The sequence below is a fragment of the Equus quagga genome, chromosome 14 (genome assembly GCF_021613505.1).
Source record: "Equus quagga isolate Etosha38 chromosome 14, UCLA_HA_Equagga_1.0, whole genome shotgun sequence".
Taxonomy (NCBI): domain Eukaryota; kingdom Metazoa; phylum Chordata; class Mammalia; order Perissodactyla; family Equidae; genus Equus; species Equus quagga.
Genome location: NC_060280.1, coordinates 61362811 through 61386588, shown reverse-complemented (window position 1 = coordinate 61386588; position 23778 = coordinate 61362811). Strand labels below are relative to the sequence as shown.

The following is a 23778-nucleotide window of genomic DNA, read 5'->3' as shown; positions in this document are numbered from 1 at the left end:
AAAGATATTCAGACATCAAAAAGGAGCTCCTAGAAATTAAAAATACGGAAGCAAAAAAGACAACTCACTAGAAATGTTGGCCAAAAGCTAAGAAAACCTCCTGGGAAGTAATGGGAAGGGTGTTGGGAGGACAAAGAAATGAATAATAGGAGAGAGAAGATAAGAAAAATTAGATGAGCAATCCACCTTCTGAGTAAGAGCTCCAGAAAAAAAAAAAGGAGAAACCAAGAGATATGAAAATATCAAATCAATAATATAGGGGCATTTCCCAGCACTGAGGAACATGAATTTCCAGACTAAAATGGCCCACTGAGAACCTACCCCAAAACTAAATAAAAACAGACCTTCGTCAGGGCACAGCACTGTGAAATTTCAGAGCACTGTAGACAAAGATACGATACTAAAATCTTCTAGAGGAGAAACAAACAAATTTCATACAAATTATCAGGAATTAGAATGCACTGGATTTCACAAATGCAACACTGAAAGCTAGAAAACATAGAGAAAAATCTTCAAACTTCTTAGGGAAAATGATTTCCAATCTAAAGAAATATATATAAATTTTTTTCTCTATATATAAATATATATTTTTGTTGTTGTTAGTGCCATCGAATGGATTCCACAACGCCATGTACAGCAGAGCAGAACCCTGCCCAGTCTTTCTGCACCATCCTTTCATCTTCTAGCGATACATCACAGTTTTCTTGGCCAACTTTTCAGAAATGGATGGCCAGGTCCTTCTTCCTAGTCTGCTGAGTCTGGAAGCTGCACTGAAACCTGTCCACCATGGGTGACCCTGCTGGTATCTGAAATATGGGTGGCACACAGCAACATGAGGCCGCCACAGTAGGACAACAGACAGACGGGTTTTGTGATTTCCTGACCAGGAAATGAACCCTGGGCCACAGCGGTGAGAGTGCTGAATCTTAACCACTAGACCACGAGGGCCGGGTTAGAGAATTATATACCAGGCAAATATAAACTAACTCACACAAACCTACCAACAGTCTAGACTGCAGAGGGCGGGTAAGGTCTAGGATACAGGTCTCCAGAAGAAGAAAGAAAATAACCATGCTCGAACATAAAGGGGGGATTTATATTTCAGTCTGAGAATTTGATGATGAATTAATGACAGATATATAGAAAATGAAGCAAAGGAAAACTGAAGCCATTATAAACTCCAGGAAAGCCAGACAATTATATAAAAAGGGGATAAAATCATAGAACTGCTCAAGGCTCAGCTGTGAATAATATTTACATGGTTATAATAACGTAAACATTAAAAAGTCATTTAACCAAAAACAGAAAAATCATTATACTATGAAACTAAGGTAAGGGAAGCGGGACGGAGTGGGCAATATGTAAAGAGTACTAAAGCCCTACAGGAAAAAGTCAATAAATAATACCTAAAACTGAAAAAAATAAGAAAGTATAAATATAGAGATTAAAAAAATGTAGAAACAGCTAAATGAGTAGAAAGTGGTTGCTTCAAGAGAGTCAAAATCAAAGGTAGGAGGGGTAGAAAGGGGCAAGAAGGGTTAGGGCAGGGGACCAATGTTTTTTGTTATAAGTCACGAGTCATTTAACAACAGGATTGCATTCTGAGAAAAACATCCTTAGGCGATTCTGTCATTGTGTTAACATCATAGAGTGTACTTAACACAAGCCTGGATGGTATACTCTACTACACACCCAGGCTAATACGGTACTAATCTTATGGGAGCATCGTTATGTGGTACCATACTGTATTGAACTTTTAAAACAAGGTAGACATTTGATTTTGCTAAAAATAAAAATTAAATTCAAGAAAGAAGGGAATAATGTCAACCAATTCATTCCAATTGCTTGAATAGTTAGGATCTTTAATCTCAAGATATACTTACTACAACTTAGCAGAGAAGAGAGAAACTGGCTGACCCATCTTCTCTTACTAGTAAAAAAACAGCTATGGACTTCAATCCAAGCTATATATAACAAAGTCACTCTGTAAATATAAAATAGGAAATCTCCTTTGTCCTAAATCCATGGGGATTAGAATGTTTCATGAGTGAATTTTCCAGATGAGTAACACTAATTGTAATTACAGTACCTCCTTTATTCCAACTTGCCATTGATGAAGACAATGGTACCTATGTTTACGTTCATTTTATTTTTCCAACATTTTGGAAATTCCTTGAAGTCATACCTCCAATCAGCACCCAGCACAGAGCTGAACAGGAAAGACACATGCTCAATAAGTGAATCCATATAATTGCCGCCTACCACTTGAACGAGCTATAGTTGGCTCTTCCAAATGAGGTACTGCAGTGTGTTACAGACAGCCCCGTGGCATTTTGTGATACATAGGGCTGTCTTTTTAACCAAATACTAAGTGGCAAAGACCAACATGCTTGTTGAGTTCTGAGTCTGCTTTTCATAATTTTTCCATCCATTCGAGTTACTACATCTTCTTACTATCAGAGTACCTGTACCTAGTAGTCATGTTTCCTTGATTCTAATCTGAATCTAGGAGTCTTTGTAAATGTGGTAGAAGCTAGGAAATTAATTAAGAGCATATGGACTCTTTCTTAATAAAGGTTTAAGGACTTCCCTATGTGTCAAGTGCATACAATCCAGTGCTTGGACTTTGGGGATCTCTATTTTGGCTATCCAAAGCCTTCTTTCCTTTACTTCTTCATTCTTTCCCTTAATTGTGTTCCGAAGAATAAAGGTTGCCAGATAAATGACTTCCAGATTAATGAAATATCCCCAATATGGTCTTTATCAGCAACCATTACTTAAACACACTAAATTTTATGGTTCCACCATTGTGGTGAACTGACAGGTTAATATTAACTCTATGCAAATAAACAGCGGAATCTATACAAACCAACTTGTTTCTTAAAATTCCACTTCTCTCAAAATTAAAATCTACTAGATTTTGCTTTCACAGGAGGTAAAATAGCTCAGCCATCAGCCATGGCATTTCTAACTCAGTTGCAACTCATGGTGATGCTGAACTCTCAGAGAATGAAAAATAAATGGAAAAAAATGTGATTCTAATTATAATCAATACTTAAATCCAACACTAATTGTACATCCTTTCACTGTGAACTTCAACAGAAAGAAGGGAAATGGGAAAAAATTACTAAGCTTACTACGTGCCAGACAGTTGTATAAATTACCTCATTTCATCCTCACAATAACCCTTTTAGGTGGGCATTATTATTCTAGTTTCACAGATAAATAAACTGAGTGTTGGAGAGATTAAATAGCTGGCTCAAGGTCATGGAAAGCAGGAAAGCAACCACTCAAAATGCAAATTTGATGTCAAAGGCCCACCGGGCGCCCCCTACCGTATGCTCTGTCTCTACAACAGCAAAAAGATAAGAGTACTAAATTAAGAAAGGAAGATAATTTATAACTCAAATCAAACAGCTTGCATTGGATTTACATCTTCTTATGACCGTGACAGCAGATCTTTAAGGTTTCTACAGTGTACCCTGAATCCAATTCTCATACAGGAAGTGCAGCTAAACTGGTGATTGGAAGCATCTCACGTAGATAGAATGGACACTCCCAGATGAAATATGAATAAAAGAACATTAGAAAGTAGTCACTCACAATCATTTCCACTCCTTTGCCCGTCTGATAAAAACAATGCATCCCATTTGTGACAAGTAGAACAAACTTCAAAAGATTTTGCGTGACAAGTAATGACTAATGGGTATGGGATTTCCTCTGGAATAATAAAAGTGCTCTGAAACTTATAAAAAGAGTTTGCTACACACACAAAGATTTTTAAAAGGTAGAGAAATAAAGGTATGAATATCATGGGCAATGATGCAAGACAAAACTGTCAAAAAATTATCACCTCACATGATAAATGAAATCACTGGGGAAAAACCCTCCAACATCTTCACTTCCTCTCTCGTGAACCGGTCCTGCTGTCCTTTGCAAGGTTTGTCACCTTTCTCCTCTCTCTTGGCTCCGTTCCCTTGGTGTGCAGGTATCTAAGCCCAAATGGCCCTCAGTTTGAAGCCATCCCCAACCTAACACCCCTTCTTTCCTTCTCCTTGGTCAAGTATCCTGGATGTCAGCTCTTGCTCAGTTTCTGACTCTAAGAACTTGAATTTCTCTCTCCAGCTGAAATTACTGTGAGATCCCCACTTTCCTCTGAAACAAATCCAGTTTCTCCCTGAGTCCCATCTTCCTTTAACTCAACCACGGTAAGTACTGCTGCTTTCCTTTTCATGGCACTAATTGTTCTACAATCTGAAAATAAAGCAATATATGCTCATTAGCGAAAACTCAGACAGTATAAAAAAACTTAACTTCTTCCAGTCTAAAGAAGTGACAGAGATTTTTTAAACGAAATTGGCATTATATTTCTATAGACCATTTGTTTCCAACTTTTTTCATTTAACATCATTATTCTTCTCTAACCTAAGCATTCACACATTAGGTTCTGTTTCAAACCCTCCCTTTGTTCAATAGCACTTTCTGAATTATGGACAAGATACCATTCTAGATGCTACATAAATACTACAACATAAATACTTCCGGGTGTGATAAAGACGCCACAACGTACCGATTGTAATTTATGGTGTTTGCTCTCCGCTGAAAGAGGATAAAAATATAGATTACTACGACTTCTCAGTCTTCTTGGTCTCCTTAGCTGGGCTCCCTCCAGCTTCCTCCCAAACTTGCAACAAGTAACCTACCCTCACCCACCCCAAATCCTTCCTTTAAAACCTCCTCCGACTCTCACTTACATTGAGAAGACTTCTCCAATCTCCCCTGGTGCCCAGGTCATCTGTGTCCTGCCTCTAAAATCTGAGCCACATATTTGGCTTTAAATGCTACCTGGGACTCCTAGTTACCTTTTCATTCTCCACTAGACAGTAAGTCTCTTACTGTCAAGGTATTGTACTTTAGAGTTTTCATTTTCTGTTTTATACCTGTAGCTAACAGATTGTGTAGATGCTCAATAAATATTTTTGCTGTCATTGCTCCTCCCTCTCCCCTGAAATCCATTAAATCTCTATCCTGGAACTCCTCTGCACTAGAGATTGTTTGACCCTCTCTCTATCCTATACTCCTCCACCTATGACATTAGCTTTCTACTATTTTGACCTGAGCCATAAGAAGATATACGCTTTCCATCACAAGCGGGTCAACAAAAGTTTCACAAAACAATATTTACCCTTCCTACATAAGATATACTCTCTTTCCTATTCTATTCCATTCCTTCTTTCCTCCTTTTTTTCTTCTTCCCTCTTTTTCAATGCTAGTAGAAACCAACTAAACAGATTTCACCATCAACAGTTGAAAAATATTGACCTACAAGTTAAGAAACTAGGACACCCCAATTTTTTCTAAAACCTAATGTGAACCGAGATTATCCATCTTTCACCCAAGGTACCCCTTTTCTGAATTCCCCCCTCATGTTGACAGTACCATGATTATTTCATTCCCTCCGGTTTGTCACTTAAAAAACTCCTTTCTCTCAGTCGTCCACCATTTTGGACGTATCATCTACCCTTGCTGGTGTTGTCATCTCTAACATCTCAGCTGTGTGCCTTTTTTATACTTATCCAAAGCCATTACAAGGGTATCTTTCCAAGATTATCTGCTTTATAAAATATATCAGTTGAATTTAACAAGCCCCTCTGGTACATCACAAATTTGATTTTTATAAGACTATTTGGCTACATGCCCATTAATAAAAGGTATAGTTGTGAAAGTATTTTGGTTTACAATGCATTTCACTTATATTATTTTATTTGATGCTTATAATCAAGTGAGAAAATTATAGTTCAAAGAGGTTAAGTAACATATAAATTTACTTGGTTACTTGGTAGCAGCGCCAAATCTTTAACCCAAAATCTTTTTAACCTAAACCCAACAGGAACTTTTCCCCCCACACATGTCTTCCTATCAGATAAAGCAAGAGGCTTTCATTGGACTTCACTGGCCTCCAAACCAGCTTTCACTGGCTCCCATCTTCCAGCCTCTGAGCCCTCCATCATCTAGCTGATTTTTCATAACATAGCAGAAATCCTTTTACTAACCCACAATTATGTCCAGCCACTATAGTGGCTGCTACATAAAACCAAACTCCCCTTAAGTACTGCACTGATCCCTCCCGATTTGCTCCTCCCTCCCTCTCTGCTAATTGATAGCTGGCATCAAACACAGAGCCTAGAACAGCAGATGTTCAATTGCTCTCACTGACTATATTCTTTTTTTTTTTTTTTTAAAGATTTTATTTTTTCCTTTTTCTCCCCAAAGCCCCCCGGTACATAGTTATGTATTCTTCGTTGTGGGTTCTTCTAGTTGTGGCATGTGGGACGCTGCCTCAGCGTGGTCTGATGAGCAGTGCCATGTCCGCACCCAGGATTCGAACTGACGAAACACTGGGCCGCCTGCAGCGGAGCGCGCGAACTTAACCATTCGGCCACGGGGCCAGCCCCTCTCACTGACTATATTCTTAAATATTTTTTAAAAATGATTTCTTGGGGCCGGCCCAGTGGCACAGCGGTTAAGTGTACACGTCCCGCTTCGGTGGCCCAGGGGTCGCCGGTTTGGATCCCGGGGGCGGACATGATACCACTTGGCAAGCCACGCTGTGGTAGGCGTCCCACATATAAAGAATAGGAAGATGGACACGGATGTTAGCTCAGGGCCAGTCTTTCTCAACAAAAAGAGGAGGATTGGCGGCAGATGTTAGCTCAGGGCTAATCTTCCTCAAAAAAAAAAAAAAAGATTTCTCTAACATCTCCAGCAGCACCCCCTCCTTTGTGTAGCATTTAAGATTTTAATAAGACCTGCCCCAATATCCAATCTGCTTTCACTGCTCTTCACTACCAATTCTCTAGATAGGCTCATCTCCTTCTACAGAGAAATAGGTCTTTTTTTCTCGCTAATTATCCTTATGTCTACGGACGTCCAGATCAAGTACTAGGCTCCTCCATACCCTTTTCCAGTCGTTAAAACCAACCAAGATGAGTTTTGCCTTTCTAAACAAGTCTCACAATTAACATCTGCCTCCCTCTTTTAGGCACTGATTCACATAGCAGCTCTCATGATTTCCTAACTGTCTGAACTAAGGAAGTATTTTCTCTCCCACCATCTGAAAGCCTTCGCAGGACCAATATAATATTCTTAAATTTGTTTTGTTTTCCCCTTCAGCCTCCAGCACAGAACTTTGCACATCATATTCGCAGTACACCTGTTTAATATAAACATTTCAAATAAAATCTCCACTCAAAACGAACTTTTTAAGAGCACATATTGAGTACCTACTGCGTATCACCTGTTTTACATATGTGATTTTATTTAAGTTCACCAAAACCCATAAGGAGGTGTCATTATCCCCATTTTACAGACAGGGGAGCAGGCCCAGAAGCCCAGCAACTTGCAGAATGTCAGTTACGACGAGTGGACTCAACCCCGACCTGCCAGACTCCAAAGGTCCTGGTACCGCCCCTCCACCATCACTCCTCCCTCAATCCGGTCAGACTCAGCCCAGAAGCCAAGCAAAATTACATCTGCTTGGCATGTATTCTGATGCTATATGTATCAAATTATCCTAACCTTAGAAAAGGAGGCGATGCAGCCAACTGATGTACGTTATGGTCCCAGCTTCACGCGTGTAAGTCACCTATCCTTTCTCAGCCTCAGTTTCTATTGCAAGACCTAACACAATCTGGTCCTATAAAGTTTTTGTCTCCTAATCTCTGGTCACCTCCACCCTGCTCTCCAAGACGACTGCATATATTCACATCTCACTATGTTAGCTCTGCCTGAGTCACCTCTTCGTCCTGCTCCCTCCCGTGAAGCAAACTCATGCCCCCTGCCCAGCTCAAGGGAGGCCCAAGTAGAGTTAATTGCTCCCTTCCTTGTGCTCCAACGGAATTTAACTCACGTCTCTATCTATAAGTATAGTCTGTCTCTCTCCCACACTAGATGGTTAACTCTGGAGGCAGAGGCAATCTTACTCAACTTTATAACCTGAAACCTTCCACAATGCCGGAAGTTATTTGACCTTCTCAAAACTTCAGGAAGTTTTGCTTCAGGAAGGTCTGCTGAATGAGGGAATTCAGGAATGTTTGTTGTGGTTCAATGTTTGGTGAATCAAGTAGTCGATCAACTATGGCTTAAAGTGAGAAGACCACCTGTCCTTCCTATTTCTGAGTTTTTAATGCTACCTCCTCTCCTCCCCATCCACCCAGTCAAAGGCGGATTTGCCCCTGACAGTCTCTCAGAGCACCCTGTTCCTTTCCTTAGTTTTCTTCAGAAAATGTAATTATAAATATATGTGTGTAGTGTTTAATGTCTATATTCCACTGCACTATTACACTGGAAACTCCATTTAAACAGGGACAACGTATGTTTAGTTTACCACTGTATTCCCAGCACCCAGCACCACGCAAATAGTGAACATTTACTGAACAATGATGTGAAGATTAAATGACATAATGCACACCAAAATCTCTCTGAATTGACTAGTGATGATTAAGATAGAATTATTGGGATTACACATCCAGTTTATCTCCCCTTAGATAGCTAAAACAAAATCTTCAGTCTCTCCTCCAACATCATATGCTTTTAGTTGGCAAAACTACTTCCTGTCCTGCCTTTACGGCACTTGTGTCTGACGCATTTGAATAATAATAGCAATTACTTTATTTAATTCCAGTTAGTAATTCACAAAAATATCAGCAGTGAGAAAGATTAAATCACTTCAGATCTCACTTGATTTCTTGTAAAATAAAGGTCAAATAGCTTCTTTTCAAAAATAACTTTGATTTTCATACCTGATCCTAATCTTCTAAAAACAACACAAACCACCTTTATGAGGTACACGTTTAACAAACTGGAACAGTGAGCCTCTATCCTCAAGCGAGTGGACCCAAGTAGACCAAAACACCATTGCTAACACAGGTCAGAGGTCAGAGAGCCCCTCCCTGAATGGGGTCCTTCTTGGCTCTGGGGAATGGGGACCTGACAATGTGTTCCAATGGTCATATGTTTTCTAAATTTCACAAAAGCAAGAGAGTTCTGTATTTTTCTTAAACGGGTGCCTCAAAATTGTATACCCTTCATGCGCCACGAAACCTAGATCGACCCCAGTGCTAACGGCTTTCAATCACAGAATGAGACCTCTTTTCTCCGTAAGGGGTTCATAACCAACACAACAGTGCAGGGATATTTAACAACAGATTGTTTGTAAGTCTGGTTCTAATCACTGAAAAAGGCATGCTCTCACAATAGCATTTTTTAAGTCCTTCTAAAAAGAGAGCAATATGGCTGTGTTTTAGATCCATATCCATCTCTTTTTCTCATTAATAAACACAGCTTATTGCATGCATTAAAGTCCTGTGATCTCTAAAATATTCACAACAATGCTAACAAGTAGATATTACTAATTTTCCCATTTCACAGAAGAGGAAACTGATACTTCGAGAAGTTAAATGACTTCCCCAAGATCAGATGGCAAATAAGGGATATATATGGCTAGCGTTTCAACGGTTGTCTGCCACCCTTAATCTCTGAGCTATATCACTTCCAGGGTTCCTTGACAGAACAAATTACGTCATCTCAGTCCTTTGTAATTCCCCACAGAGCGGATGATAAAAAGCTGGCCCTCAATAAACATATTTGATCAACTATTTAAGAGAAAACCTAATGTAACACAATCTCAAAGCATGTGACATTACTACGAATATTCCTAAATGATGAGGTAACCGGATACCAAAAGGCTTTTCACATGTTATCTCAGGAATGACACAGAATGGAAAACAGAGGCAGATGTTGCAAGTGTTTGCAGCTACAATCAAAAAAGTACTCAGTGAGAACGCACAGTAGAATACAGGTAATAGAGAAGACTTTCCATACAAGATAAGTGATGTAATCTTCGAATTGAAAGTACATTTACATGTATCTGAGAGAAAAAGAATGCATAGCAGGTTTATTAAAACCTTCACAGATAGACCAAATGGCTTATCCTTTTAGTGCGGTCCTCTTTGAGTCTCTGCTTGCTTGGAAGCTAAATTAATACTGCAGAAAGGGGGAAATGGGTCATCATAACTGCAAACGGTGAACTCAGTGGCTGCAGGCAGACATGGCCTAAGAGCGTTTTAAATGTAATGTATTGAAACTGGCTCAAAGATCGCCATTTGGCACCCAGACCAACATCAAAAGGCAATGCTCCTAATGAGCATCTTCAGCTGAGGGACAGCATTTCAACACCATGAAATGAAAGGGCATAATGGCACCACTGGCAACGACAAATAATTTACATCCCTTTACACCAGCAAATGATTATAAGGTTTGGCACCACACGTTAATAACAAAAAGGGCTAGAGGTGACATGCCTGTGACCTTCAGATTAACTTCTAGATTTTAGTGCCCTACAATAGTACAGGCATGTACCTGTATTACTGATAATAGTTTCACTACACTGTTTTTTCATATTAAAAACTCTGGACCTAATGATTAAGATTCAGAGGTCCTTGGGCATTTCTCTCTTCCTAAGAGGCCATCTCTTACAATATTGCTCGGAGACTTGCTGAGTATTCTAAAAGATACATAAAATTCTCTTCTGAATTTTTACTCATATTTCTTCCTTTTCAACTAGAGGAATCTTAACCTTAGCCTTTTTTATTCAAAATTTTAATAGCCATTATTATTATAGAGCCAGTTGATTCATGGTTTCAAGTTTGTTTAATGTGTAACCCATTTTTAAGACTAGTAAAATACTACTTGTAATTTGCTGCCCTTTCTTTTAAAGTTCCAGATGTTTCTTAGCCTATATCTTCATTAGATCACTGAACCAAAGAATTATCCATGATGGAATTTACATCAGAATATTTATCTTGACACCATAAAACACTCGTGTGCTCAAAAACTCAACACTTAGCTTGTACAGGGGAGCCTTCTGAAAACGCCTTTGTCTCCTCCCAGGCTGACTGTTTCCAGGAGACTGACTGTGGCAGGTGCGGTCCCCTCTCTCCCCTCCCTGCCAATTGGTTCTGCTCTCCATCACCACAAACCCAAGATCGGTAGCGAAAGTTCAAACTGTTCTTTAGCAACAGGTAGTCAATCACTTATCTTACACAAAGATCGGAAGGACTGTCTGTAAAATATCTTTGGAGGCCTGCCAGTAGCTTTGAAGTCACTTTCAGTCTGGAAAGCGGCCACAGTTCTTTAACACCGAAGATGCAAAATGTGGGAAATTCATCAACTAATATTAAATAAAGGATTTGTCGCTTTAAAAAATTAAGTGGTTGCATTGGAAATTCCAAAGTCCATATTTCAAGTAGTATAAAGTTTATAAGAATCTGTCTATAATTTAAGAAACTGAGTTCATTTAGTGGGGGAAAAAAAATCTATCATGTCTAAAGATTAGTTTTTGAATGACAAAATGGTGCTATTTATTTCGAAAAGCAATTAAGACGTTGTTCCCTGTAACAGAAAAATATAGACATAGATTACTTACATTAAATTACATATTACGTACGTATCTGAGGAATAAATATATTCCAAAGAGAAGCAATGAAAACTCTTAGAATTGGGGGGTTCCGTGTGACTGATTTCTCTTATTGCTGCCTTGAGTAAGGACCCAAAGTCCCTGGGAATAGCACACCCCCACCATAATTTTTTGGGTTCTTTTTGGTTTTTTGGGTTTTATTTTGGCAAACAATTACTACCTTAATTCTTGAACTATCAAGTTCAAGAAACCGTCACCAATTAATCAACACATCCTTAATCAATTACCAAAGACACCCAGATGAACCTCCTTTATGGAACAAGAACATGTCCTTGTTCTATGCTATTCTAGTGTTATTAAAAAAAAAACAAAAACGATCCTGGGTAAAGGTATCTGGAAAGAAATCAACAAATTCAACCTGTTGAAGGAAAAAGGAAGAGTTACTTGAAAAATTGACTTAAAAAATAATGTAAGTTTTAGACTAATGAAAACTTAGCCTGACTGGTAAATCTTTAGAACATTTCTAGTGGGAACAGTAGCTCAAAAACTATTAAATAATGACAGGCCACACTCCCACAATGTCTGGATTATATTCTCTTTTTGTTGAACTGTTGAATTTTAAATAAATTCTAAGTTATTTTCAATATTTTAAAATATGCCAATAGTTGTTGAAAGAAAATTAAATTTTCGGTTTTTGGATAGAGTTGTGAAAGGTTTTCCACATTCTTAAATATGGCTTTATTACATTCAGTTCAATTTTACTCCAAAAGACATATTTCTGATCTTAAAATGAAAATCAATGAAAAAATACAGCTCACCATAATTGAACTCACAGCAAACTGCTGATACACTTCTCAATTCACCTAATGAGGAACGTCACACACCCACTACGTGTGTGCTAGCTGGCGTTGGTAAGGTAGCACGGTGTTCTTTGTTCTTAATCTGGTGTTATCTTGTTAGAAAACCAGTCCTAGCCATTCCTTGACTCTTGCGAGTTAAATTGGCAGAGGACTGTAAAATTATCATATAAATGTATGACTTCACAACCATTCCAGATCATTCAATCAAATAATTTTTCCACAAACATCCAAAACTGCTGTTAGAACAGACTCAAATTTGCTATGTAATTCCACAACCTTTCGCTTTATTCCTAAAGAGCAGAAGACACCAACATAAGACAGGGGCAGCAGACCTGACCCGTCTGACATACTAAGGTTAGCCACTTTCCATCTAAATTTTCATACTCACCAAGTGGGCCGGACTGAACGACTACTGTCCCTGGAGATGATCCAACATTTGTGGCCAAAAATGTGTGTGTGTGTGTGTGTGTGTAAGTTATTGTTTTTATTTTCGTCCTGACTCTTTGACTTGAAATGCTCAATTTTCTTAAACTATGGTAGAAACTTTAATGGAAAATTATTTCTCTTTGAAAAGCCGCTCAATTTCTTTCTTTTGTTAAGCAATCTTATACGTTCCACGTTCTGCTTTCTTCCTATCTTGAGGGCACTAGGGTCAGAAATGAAGCAGCTTTCCTTAAAGGGAACGTTGGTCAGAATGTCACCCTTGCCTGAGCAGCCGCGAACATTCCAAGCTGGGATTCCCTGAGTGTGCAGCGCATACACCTCCCTGGGGATCCAAACACCGAGGGTTACACCCATCACGATGACAGAAAGGACTGGCTTGCGATCCCCCAAAGGCCCACCCAATATCAGGTCTCCATTGTCAAGCCCCCACCTAGACGAGAGGAGGTCCCAGAAACACAAACCCCCGAGCAGGGAGTTCGCGCCGCGGAGACCCAGAGGCACGACGGAAAAGGGCATGCCCGGTCGCCCCTTGCCAGGTGGCGGCGGGGGACCCAGCGACGTGCGGACTGAGTTTGGCCTTCTGATGGGGGCCCCCCGCCCCCGCCCCCAGCTTTGCCCCCGGCCCAGGGCCGGCCGGTCGGCGCACGCGCGTCGGAGCGCCCTGCCACGGCGCCCTCCGAAGCGACGCGCTCAGGCCGGGACGACGCGGCGCGAGTGTGTGTGCTGGAGCGGGCGGGAGGATGCTCCAAGTTGGCGTGAAAGGGGCGCGAGTGGGCGAGCACCTCCTGGTAACCACCTAGACTCCATTTTATTTCCTCGGAAACTGCGGGGCAGGCTGGGGACCGGCCGCAGGGCGGGGTTCCTCCCGGCGGGGGATGAGCGAGACCGTTACGGCTGGAACACCGAGAGACGGTCCTGGCAGCTCCGGGGCCGCCACCCGCGCCGCAATAAAAGCCTCTCGCGGCTTCCCGCCCAGCCAGCCTCGCTCTGATTGGTCGCCAAGGGAGGGACCTGAGTTGGCTGGAGGCGGCGGCCGAGCGCTGCTCTCGTGCCACCCGGGGAGGGGGCGCGCTGGGTGCTCCTCGGCCCGCCCCGCGCGCTCCCCAACCCAGGCTCGGCCGTCTAGGGCAGCTCCAGCGGCACCTGGCAGCGGCGACCACGACTCACAGTCCTCTCTGCTGGATTTCTTCGGGCGCTTCTCAGCACACGCCCCTTGCCCAGAATGTCCGCCCACCCCACCCAGCTCTCTGCGGCCCCTGTTCCTTTTCTTATCCCTTCCCTTCCAAAACACAAATCCTAGGGTGGGGTGGGGTGGGGTAGGGGGGGAAGCTGGAGGGGAGGGTGGGCACGCACAGAAGAATCTTCCAGGGAGGCCAGGATGGAAATACCCAAAATGAAATGAACCTCCCTCCCGGCCGCCGAGCTTCTCTGGGCGGCGGCACAGCCCCAGCCACCCATGGCAGCATCCCTACTGTCTTCCTCCCAGCTCCCTATTGTTCGCACTTTGCGAGGATAAGGAACCTCGCCCAAAGAAAGGAGACTGGGGCGAGGTGTTTCGGGCGGCTACCTGCCATTCTTCTCTCGCACCGTACAACACGGGGCTCGAGGTGCGTGTGCAGGCACACGCGCGCACACACGCGCGCGCACACACATCAGGCATCCCGGATCACGCCCTCCTCGCCCTCCGCCCCTCCTCACTTCCTCCTGTCAAAACGCGGCGCTCGACCCTCCCATCCCTCCGTGCTCCCGGCCGAGAGCCGGCTTTGCAACTAACCAGCAATTTGGCAAATGAAAAACTAACGTCACGTCGACGGGGGTGCAACAACGACCACACAGTCCTGAGATTCTGCCCATTTCGCCCCATTTTGCAAACCGCTATTCGGTCCGGGGCGGGGCGGGGGGGACGCGAAGGTGGCGAGCCCCACTTTATTAGACCCAGGGAAATAACGATCGGAGGCGGCTGCCCCGGCCTTATTGTTCACTCTTCCTGGAGCCCGAGCTGACAAGCCTCTTCCCAGCGGAATCGGAGCCTGTGCGGCGGCACCACCGAGCAGCCGCATCCCCCGCCCCGCCGCCCGCCTTCGGGGAAGGAGCACTGCCCATCACCGGCGCGGTCGCAGCGTCCCCGGGAGCGGGTGGCTCCGCTCCCAGCACCGCGGACACAGAAAGTGGGAAGGGCGGGCGCGCCAGAGGGGCGCCCGGCGCTCGCTGCGCCGGGAGGCAGCCCGTGTCCAGCGCAGCCCTGGAGGGCGCGGGGTTCGGCTGGGCAGCAAGGGCGATGCGCTCATTCCTCAGCTTAACGAAAATGACCACCCTTAGCATTCCACATAAAACCCCCCCAAATAACAGTGTTCTTCGGGGGAAGACCAGGGGGAGGGAGGGAATTAGTGAATCAGACTGAGAATAATAATAATTTAAAAATGTACCTGCAGTTCCCAGGAAAAACAAAGTCCAGATGAGATCCTTAGTTTGCAGCATTGTAATCTGCTGGCTGGGAGGGATGTTCTTGCCGCGGTAAATTCTGTGCCCCCCCCCTTGCAGCGAGTGTGGACGGCGGCAGAGCAACAGACCTAGGGGCAGACAATTGCCAGGCTGAGTATGATTATTTTTGCAGAATTGTTTCCTGCCAGCGGCTGCCGAGCTGCGTTCACGCGCTGATCGGAGAATGAGTGACAGTCCCAGCCTCAGCACACTCGCAACTCGGAGATCCTTGCGCTGGCCCGGGTTCGCTTTGATGGAACTGGGGATGGGAGCGAGGGGCGGGGGGCGGGGGTGAGAACCTCACTGTGTCCTTCCACCACGCCGGCCACAAATAGTGCCGAGCATCAAGGAGGTAAGAGAGACAGGGGAGGCAGATGCGGCCGCTTGCAAAACGCGGCCTGGAGTTAGCGGAGGAATCGGGCTCTTTCATATGCGGTTCCCCAGGCAGAGCTGGGATTTCTTCTTTTCACACTTCTCCCCAAGGCCTCCGTGGTCCCTCCTGCCATCCAGCCTTCCTTAATCAGGAGACTGGATATTTTAATAGCTAATAAATAATAAAAACAAAATCTTAGGTTTGGTTAGGTTTTCAAAGTTGTCAAATCTCCATTTAGATCCTAAGATTCTTGAAACAAGGAAATCTTAGGATTAGTTTTTTGTTTTAAGTGCAGGAAATTAGAAATTTGGAGAGGGATAGGAATTGTTGCTTCGGGGTTTTGTTTCGGTTTTGTTTGTTTGTTTGTTTTCTTCCAGCTATGAAGTTTGCTCTCCCACAAAGAGGAGAGGAGATGGGAAACAAGTTAGAAGAAACCGCAGATGTTTAGAAGGAATTTCCAGAAATAACTGAAGGAAAATGTTTTCTTGTTTATAAATGCTGAAATCCGTGGTCTCTTTATGAAGATCACCAAGGCTTTTTAGGTAGATTTTATGGTAGAGCTGTGATAGTAAATAATATTTTCTTACAAGGTCACGCAACCTCAATTCTTAAAGATATTAATGTAGAATAGCATTGAGGTACCAATGGCAAAGCGTTTCAGTTAGTCTTACAGCTGTATTTTAAACAGAAGAAGGTGGGGAGTAGGGCGAAAATAAATATGTTTCAGCACCTGAGCAAGGCTTGAGTGTTTAAGGAGCAAAAGGTGACAAAGAGTCAGGAGCTCCAAGTGTTCTAGATGCTGGAATAAGCTATTAGCCTAGCGCCGTGCAACCCTCCCAGAGGAAGGCCGCCAACGTTCCACGCACCAGTGCGCCAACATTACCACGTACTCCCTTTTTCTTTAAAGGTCAGGCTCTCCACTGCTGTACCACTCCTTACAAACCCATCCTCTACTGGCTGACGAGCCTGCCTCCCTTCCTGGAGGGGCTGGCATCTCCTCCCCCTTTCCTCCAGGGTACTAGACCAAGCGGCCACGCCAACACACTGTGTCTTCACCGACCCTTGATAAGTACTTCCTCCCCCAAATCCATCTTTCACAACATTTACTTTTATAATATTTATCTCATACCAGTTGTAAGTAATTCAAATATACAGAAAAGTAGAGAGAAGGAACTAAAAATACCTCTAAATTCCACAGATTGCAGAGATACCCACATTTTCTAAGTCTTCTGTATAGGCATATGATTTTTATAATTGATACAGTATAGCAGCAACTTAAATCCTGTTTATTTTCCCTCATGTTTCATTATAAGCATTTCCCCATTAGGCAAGGCCATTAAAAAGGCTTTCGAAGTATTTTTATAGCTATGTAATATTTCTTCATATGGATGGTTCTTCAATGGTCCCCCACTGTTGGATATTTAGATATTTTCCAGGGTTTGATAATATGATGAATGCTTTTTAAACATCTCTCAATAAATATTTATTGAATAAACACTGTGTTTAGCCCTGTGCTGAGTACAGTGATTATATAGATTTTTTTTTTTAAAGATTGGCACTTGAGCTAACATCTGTTGCCAATCTTCTTTTTTTCTTCTTCTTCTTCTTCTTCCCAAAGCCCCCCATTATATAGTTGTATATTCTAGTTGTACGTCCTTCTATTTCTGCTATGTGAGATGCCGCCTCAACATAACCTGATGAGCGGTGCCATGTCCACACCCAGGATGAGAACCTACAAAACCCTGGGCCACTGAAGCAGAGCATGTGAACCTAACCACTCAGCTACGGGGCCGACCCCTAGAATTTTTTTTAATGGTTGCTATATTTAAGCATCCTTGGCTTCAGACCTGAGCTTCTGCTAACATGTAAAATTACCATATTAAGCCTTATAAACTTATGTGGATAAATAGGTTAGACTCTTTCCTAAAGAAAAAGTTTTGATAGTAGGGAAAGATGCAGAGAACAGACCTCTGGGGAAAGGAAAAGAGTGAAGGTTGGGAGACCCAAAATAAAATTTTTCTATTTCTAATTTTATCAAGAGTGAGAGACACACCTTTCTCTGCAAACCTCCTTCCTTATAGCCCATGTCAGTAGAATTAAAAGATTCCTCACTATTTTTCTCCCCAAATGTCCCTATTTTTAGCTTTTCAATGTAAGCAGGTGTGGAAATCCTATCTCACTTCAGCATGACTAAATTTCTTTTTTTCTCTCTCTCTCTGTTTCTCTCCAGCCCCTCCCTGTCCTGGCTGTGGATCTCTCTTGTAATGACTCATCCTAGAATTCGACCCCACAGTCATTCCAGTCCACACTCGGTATGTCTCTCCCATGTTCTTTTAATGGATCCATCACTTGTTTCCAGTTCGTCAGCTCTCCACTTTGAAATGGGACGAAACTGGGGTCCTCCCCAGATTTCTCTCTCCAGAGGGAGTCTCAGGCTGACAGGCCCACATTGATGAGCATCCGTGGGGCTGAAGCAGAGGAAGGAGCCACTCAGGACTGTTTTAGAGAAGGGTGTTTTAGAGAAGGAACCCCTTTGGGACACCAGAGAATGAGCTATAAAGACAACCACGGCAAGGAGACCAGCCAGGAGGCCATGACAGTGCTCTGGATGGGATGGTCCCAATCTAAGGCAGTGACAGTGGGAAAGGAAGCCAACAGGAGTACGGATTTGAGAAATATTTCCAAGACAAAAGCAGCAGAATGTTGGATCTTTCTGAAGATTGGGGTCTGAGGCAGAAGAAGAAATCAAAGTTCCTTTCATACATTCAACGAACTGTTATTAAGTATCCACTAAGTGCCTGGCACTGCTCTAGACACAAGGGATATGGTGTGGACAAAACAGAATCTTTGCCTTCATGGGCTTCCATTCTTAGGGAGAAGATAGAAATGAATCGATAAATATCTAGTATGCATATGGTGGTATGTGCTAAGGAAAGCCATAAAGATGGGTACAGAGATAGAGAGTTCTGGGGTGAGGAGGAATTAGCATTTTGTTCACAGGAACTAGGGAAGACCTCTCTGATATGGGGATATCTGACAAAGATCTAGAGAAAGTAATGACTAAAGCTTCCAATGTGGGCAATTGAATGGCTGCTGGTGACATTGTCAGCGAATGGAAGAGGAAGGGCCAAGTTGGACAAACTGATGAGGAAAGGAGCAATGATGTCAGCTCCAGACATACTAACCCTGAGATGTGTGAGGGACATCCAAGCGGAGATGTACAGAAGACAGACAGTCAGAGAGGACCCCGAAGAACATGAATATTTAAGTTGTGGGCAGAAGGAATTGCCAAAGAAATAGTGAAAATGCAGTCAGAGAGATTGGAAAAGAATTGAAACATTACAATGTCACCAAGTCTAAAGGAGAAGAAAGTTTAGAAGGGATCAAATAAGATTATTTACAAGTTTCCTGGATTTGACCATTGGAAAGTCATTAGGGGTCTCTGAGAGAACGGTGGGGAAGGAAGACATCACCATGCCAGGAACGAAAGGGTAGCTTGGCCAGGATGAAGCGGGGGCTGTAGACTACTCTTTTGAGCAGTAGTGTGATAATGGAGGAGTGTGATGATGACGATGACAGGAAGGCAAGCTTGAGGAGGAAGGAGGTTTTCTTCTCTTCTCTTTTAATATGAGGATTTTATTATTAGGCTATAAAGTAAATTAAATTGGTTGCTAACTCCTGCTAACCACCACCACCACCTTATAGTCTAACTTAGACTACTTGACAAATGAACTTAGTCTAGAGTAAAGTGCCCTCATAGATTATTTTGCCCCATATAGAGCTTCTTTTGTGTTGGTGTTAGAAAGGAGATGCCAGGCATGATCCCAGATATCCCAGATATCCCAGGAACTTTATTTCACATTTGACATGGGCAAAATGCATTCTGGGAAATACAGCAGCTTAAGACCAAAGCAAGAGAGAGTGACTTGGGGCTAAGAGAGGCTGGGGAAACAGAAGCGTGCCCAAAGAGCTGAGCATGATCCAGGAAGGTGTTAGGACCAGGAGTAAAATCGAGGCCACAGTGCTGAGGGGGGAAAGTCTCTAGGGAGCCCTCAGAGTTCCCTCCTAGCTTCTCACCTTCCAGATCTGGTGGACACAAGGAATGACTTCTAAGTTCTACTGTGTGATGGGGCTGAGGCAACTGACATGCTTCCCTCCCTGTGAAGGCTGGCTCAGGCACTGGTTAAGGTCAAGTGGACACTCGTCAATCAATCCAGCTGAATGGTGCTGGGGACCCCCAAAAGCAGAGGAGAGAGATGGGGTTGACACCAAGCCACTGCTTCTTTGTGCAGGTTGTACACTGCACAACTTCAAGGGGCACCTTCCAAATCCCACTCATATATTTATATAGTTGTTATGACAATTTTTCTGGCAGGTGGAAGTAAAGAATCCAGGAAAGGGTGCTGTTTTCCTATTTTCTTTCTCTCTCTCTCTCTCTCTCCCTCTCTGTTTCTATCACGCAGGAAGTTTATTAGGGAGTGCTGTCAAGACCTGTATGGAAATGCAAGAAAACAGGTTGGAAAGAGGGAGAAACTGGGCTGCAGTGTAGGCACAGGGGCCTCAGTCAGCCCCTTGGGGCCTGTGAAGCTAGTTGTAATATCCTCGCATTGAGCAGTCATCGGATTTAGGCTGCTCTGGGAATGGAATCTGACCTTGGGAGAGGAGGCTGTCTTCAGCCAAGGGAAATGTCTCGAGGCTAACAGCTGAGAGCATCCCCAGCATCTGGGGGACTGTGTCCCTCAATCCTGAAAGTGGCATCTGGTCAGCGTAGCACAGCATCCACTACACAATTTTAGCTGTAAATCAAAAAAAAAAAAAAAAAAATTTGAAGGGGAAGTTAAACTTTTTTCTTTTTTTTTAGTGTAGTAAAATATATGTAACATAAAAGTTGTCATTTTAACCGTTTTTAAGTGTCCTCTCCTGTGGCATTATACACATTCACATGGTTGTGCAACCATTGCCGTTATCCATCTCCAGAAGCTTTTCATCTTCCCTAACTGAAACTCTGTACCCGTTAAACACCAGCTCCCCCTTCCCCCTCCACCCCCAGCCCCTGGTACCCACCGTTCTACTTTCTGTCTCTATGAACTTGAATACTCAAATTACATCATACAAGAAGAATCACATATTTGTCCTTTTGTAACTGTCTTATTTCGCTTAGCATGATGTTTTCAAGGTTCATCTAAATTGTAGCATGTGTCAAATTTTCCATTGTATGTCTATACCACATTCTGTTTACCCATTCATCCATCAGGAGACAACTGCTTGCTTCCACCTTTTGGCTATTGTGAATAATGCTGCTATGAACGTGGATGTACTAATATCTGTTCAAGCCTCTGCTTTTACTTCTTTTGGGTGTATACCCAGAAATGGGATTGCTGGATCATATGGTAATTCTACATTTAATTTTTTGATGAATTGCCATACCATTTTCCACAGTGGCTGCATCATTTTACATTCCCACCAGCAATGGGTTCCAATTTCTCCACATCCTTGCCAACACTTTTCTTTCTTTTTCTTTTCTTTTCTTTTTTTTCTTCCTTCTTCCCTTCCTCCTTTTCTTTCTTCTTTTTTTTTTTTTTTGATAATAGCCATCCTCATGCATGAGAATTCATATCTCATTGTGCTTTTGATTTGCATTTCCCTAATTAATATCTAGTGATGTTGAGCATCTTTTCATGTACTTATTGACCATTTGTATATCTTCTTTGGAGAAATGTCTATTCAAGTCCTTTGCCCATTTTTTGATTGGGTTATTTGGTATTTGCTGTTGTTGAGTTGTAAGACTTCTTTATAAATTCTGGCTATCGAGCTCTTATTAGATATGTGGTTTGCAAATATTTTCTCTCATTTCACGGTTGCCTTTTCATTCTGTTGATCCTTTGATATGCAAGTTTTTAATTTTGATGAAGGCCAGCTTGTCTATTTTTGCTTTTGTTGCCAGTGTTTTTGGTGTCATATCCAAAAAATCATTGCCAAATCCAATCTCTTGAAGATTTCCCCCTATGTTTTCTTCTGGGAATTTTCTAGTTTTAGCTCTTACATGTAGGTCTTTGATCCATTTTAAATTAATGTTTGTATATGGGTAAGGTAAGGGTCTAAATTCATTTTTTTTTTTTTGCATGTGTATATCTAATTTTCCCAGCACCTTTTGTTGAAAAGACTGTCCTTTCCCCACTGAGTGGTCTTGGCATCCTTGTCAAAAATCATTTGGCCATATATGCAAGAGTGTCCTTCTGGGATCTCTATTCTATTCCATTGGCCTATAGTCTGTCTTTATACCAATGTCACACTGTTTTAATTAGCATAACTTTGTAGTAAGTTTTTAAATCAGGAAGTGTGAGACCTCCAACTTTGTTCTTTTTTTCCAATATTATTTTGGCTATTTGGGATCTCTTGAGAGTCCATATGAATTTTAGGTGGATTTTTCTGTTTCTGCAAAAAAGATCATTGGGATTTTTGGTAGAGATTGAGAGGTGCTATTTTCTAATCTTCCCAAAGTTGTTGTTTGGGCTAGTATTGGAGCCATGCTGATGTCTTGATGATGAATATGTGTTAGACATCTCACTCCAGAGCTATGGGAAACTGAGTCACAGGGAACTATCATAAATTGCCAATGTGGGTGATCTATTCTTTTCAATGTAGATGTGGAGAGATCAAATCACAAGTCAGGCCATGAAATGTATGGCCAGCTTAGGGAAGTTACACTGACCTAGCAAAGGAAAGATGGGTTTAAATGGTTTCTTGGTTCTGAGCTCAACTCAGACCTCAGGCTGCCTAACTCTCTGTTTTGTCTTTGAAAAATACCATCTGAAAAAGTTGATTTAACAGACTGGAGAAAGAATCCGGGGTCTCCATGTCAAGATCTTGTAAATCACAAAGTATGACTGAGCTAATGTTCAAGATATGATAACTTCCTTTCTCCCTCATGCACATCCTTCTACACACCCCAGCAGCAATAAATTGAAGTAGGTGAACACTCAGGTCCTGGAGTTTGACAATCCAAGTTCAAATGCTGGCTTCTCCACCTGTAGGTTCCGTGGATTTGGGCAAATTATTTCACACCTGTAAACCTTGTTTTTCTTGTTCGTAAAATGGAATTAAAGCAATATCTATCCTTCAGACTTCTTTTGAACATTAATTAAAATAGCATACATAGAGGGCTGAGGCCTGACGATCTTTCATTCAACAGGTATATATCGAACACCAATCACATGCATGGCACTGCGTTAGTAGTTAGTAGTGGGGAATCAAAAGAAGTGAAGAGAACACATGTGTTTACAGTCTTGTCAAGAAATAAATAATTAAACCAAGAGAGTAAGACAATTATAAATTGTAATTAGAGTTATGAAAGAAGGAAATAGGATTCTTTGATAAGCAATGACAGTAGAGATCTATTCTAGATCAAGGGAGGCTTCCGTGAGGTGGTGACAGGTAAATTGCAACCTAAAGAATGAGAAGTAGCCGGTCATGGAAAGAGCAAATGGAGGTACATTCCAGGAATGTGCTAGACTCGGAGGTCAGAAAAACTTGGGTGATTCTAGAAACCAGTGGAATGTGAATGTCCAGGATGAAAGAGCAAGTAGGGGAGACACGAAAGATCAGTCACACACACAAGCCACCTTGAAGGCTAAAATCAGGAGCTTGTATTTTATTCAAAGTTCAAAGAGAGCTCTGGGAGGACTTTCAGCAGCAGAGTGACGTGAGTCATTTTACACGTTTCAAAAATCACTCCAGCTGCTGTGTGGAGAATGGCTTATAGGGAGGCAGGAGTGGGTGTGGGGAGGCCAGGTAGAAACCACTGCAGAAATCCAGCGACGAGATGATGGAGGCTGGGGAAGAGATGGCAGGAGATGGAGAGGAGTGGAGAATTTGCTGATGGATGTGAGGAGGAGAGAGAAGTCAAGATGCAGAAGGCACCAGGAGGGTTAATTTGGAGAGGAGGGGAAATCAAGAATTTGATTTTGGACGAATTACATCTACCTGTGAGACATCCAAGTACAGACGTCAAGCTGGTGGTCAGATATGAGTATGGAAGTCAGAAGAGAAAGGGCTTAGCGGGAGATATAAATTTTGGAGTCATCAGCATTAATGATGTCTAAAGCCATGGGAAAGGATGAGATCCCCCAGCCAAAAATGTGGAG

General features: G+C 42.4%; 1 protein-coding gene across 15 annotated transcripts in view; it reads right to left on the bottom strand.

Annotated features, from left to right (window-relative positions):
* Positions 1 to 15551, bottom strand: part of NCAM1 (neural cell adhesion molecule 1) — a 302954-nt gene extending 287403 nt beyond the window's left edge. For all 15 annotated transcript variants that reach the window (XM_046638569.1, XM_046638570.1, XM_046638572.1 and 12 more), the window contains exon 1: positions 15207 to 15551. In XM_046638569.1, coding sequence (XP_046494525.1) covers positions 15207 to 15258 — 52 coding nt within the window. In that variant the 5' untranslated portion in view covers positions 15259 to 15551. The remainder of the gene's footprint in view (positions 1 to 15206) is intronic.
* Between the last annotated feature and the right edge of the window lie 8227 nt (positions 15552 to 23778).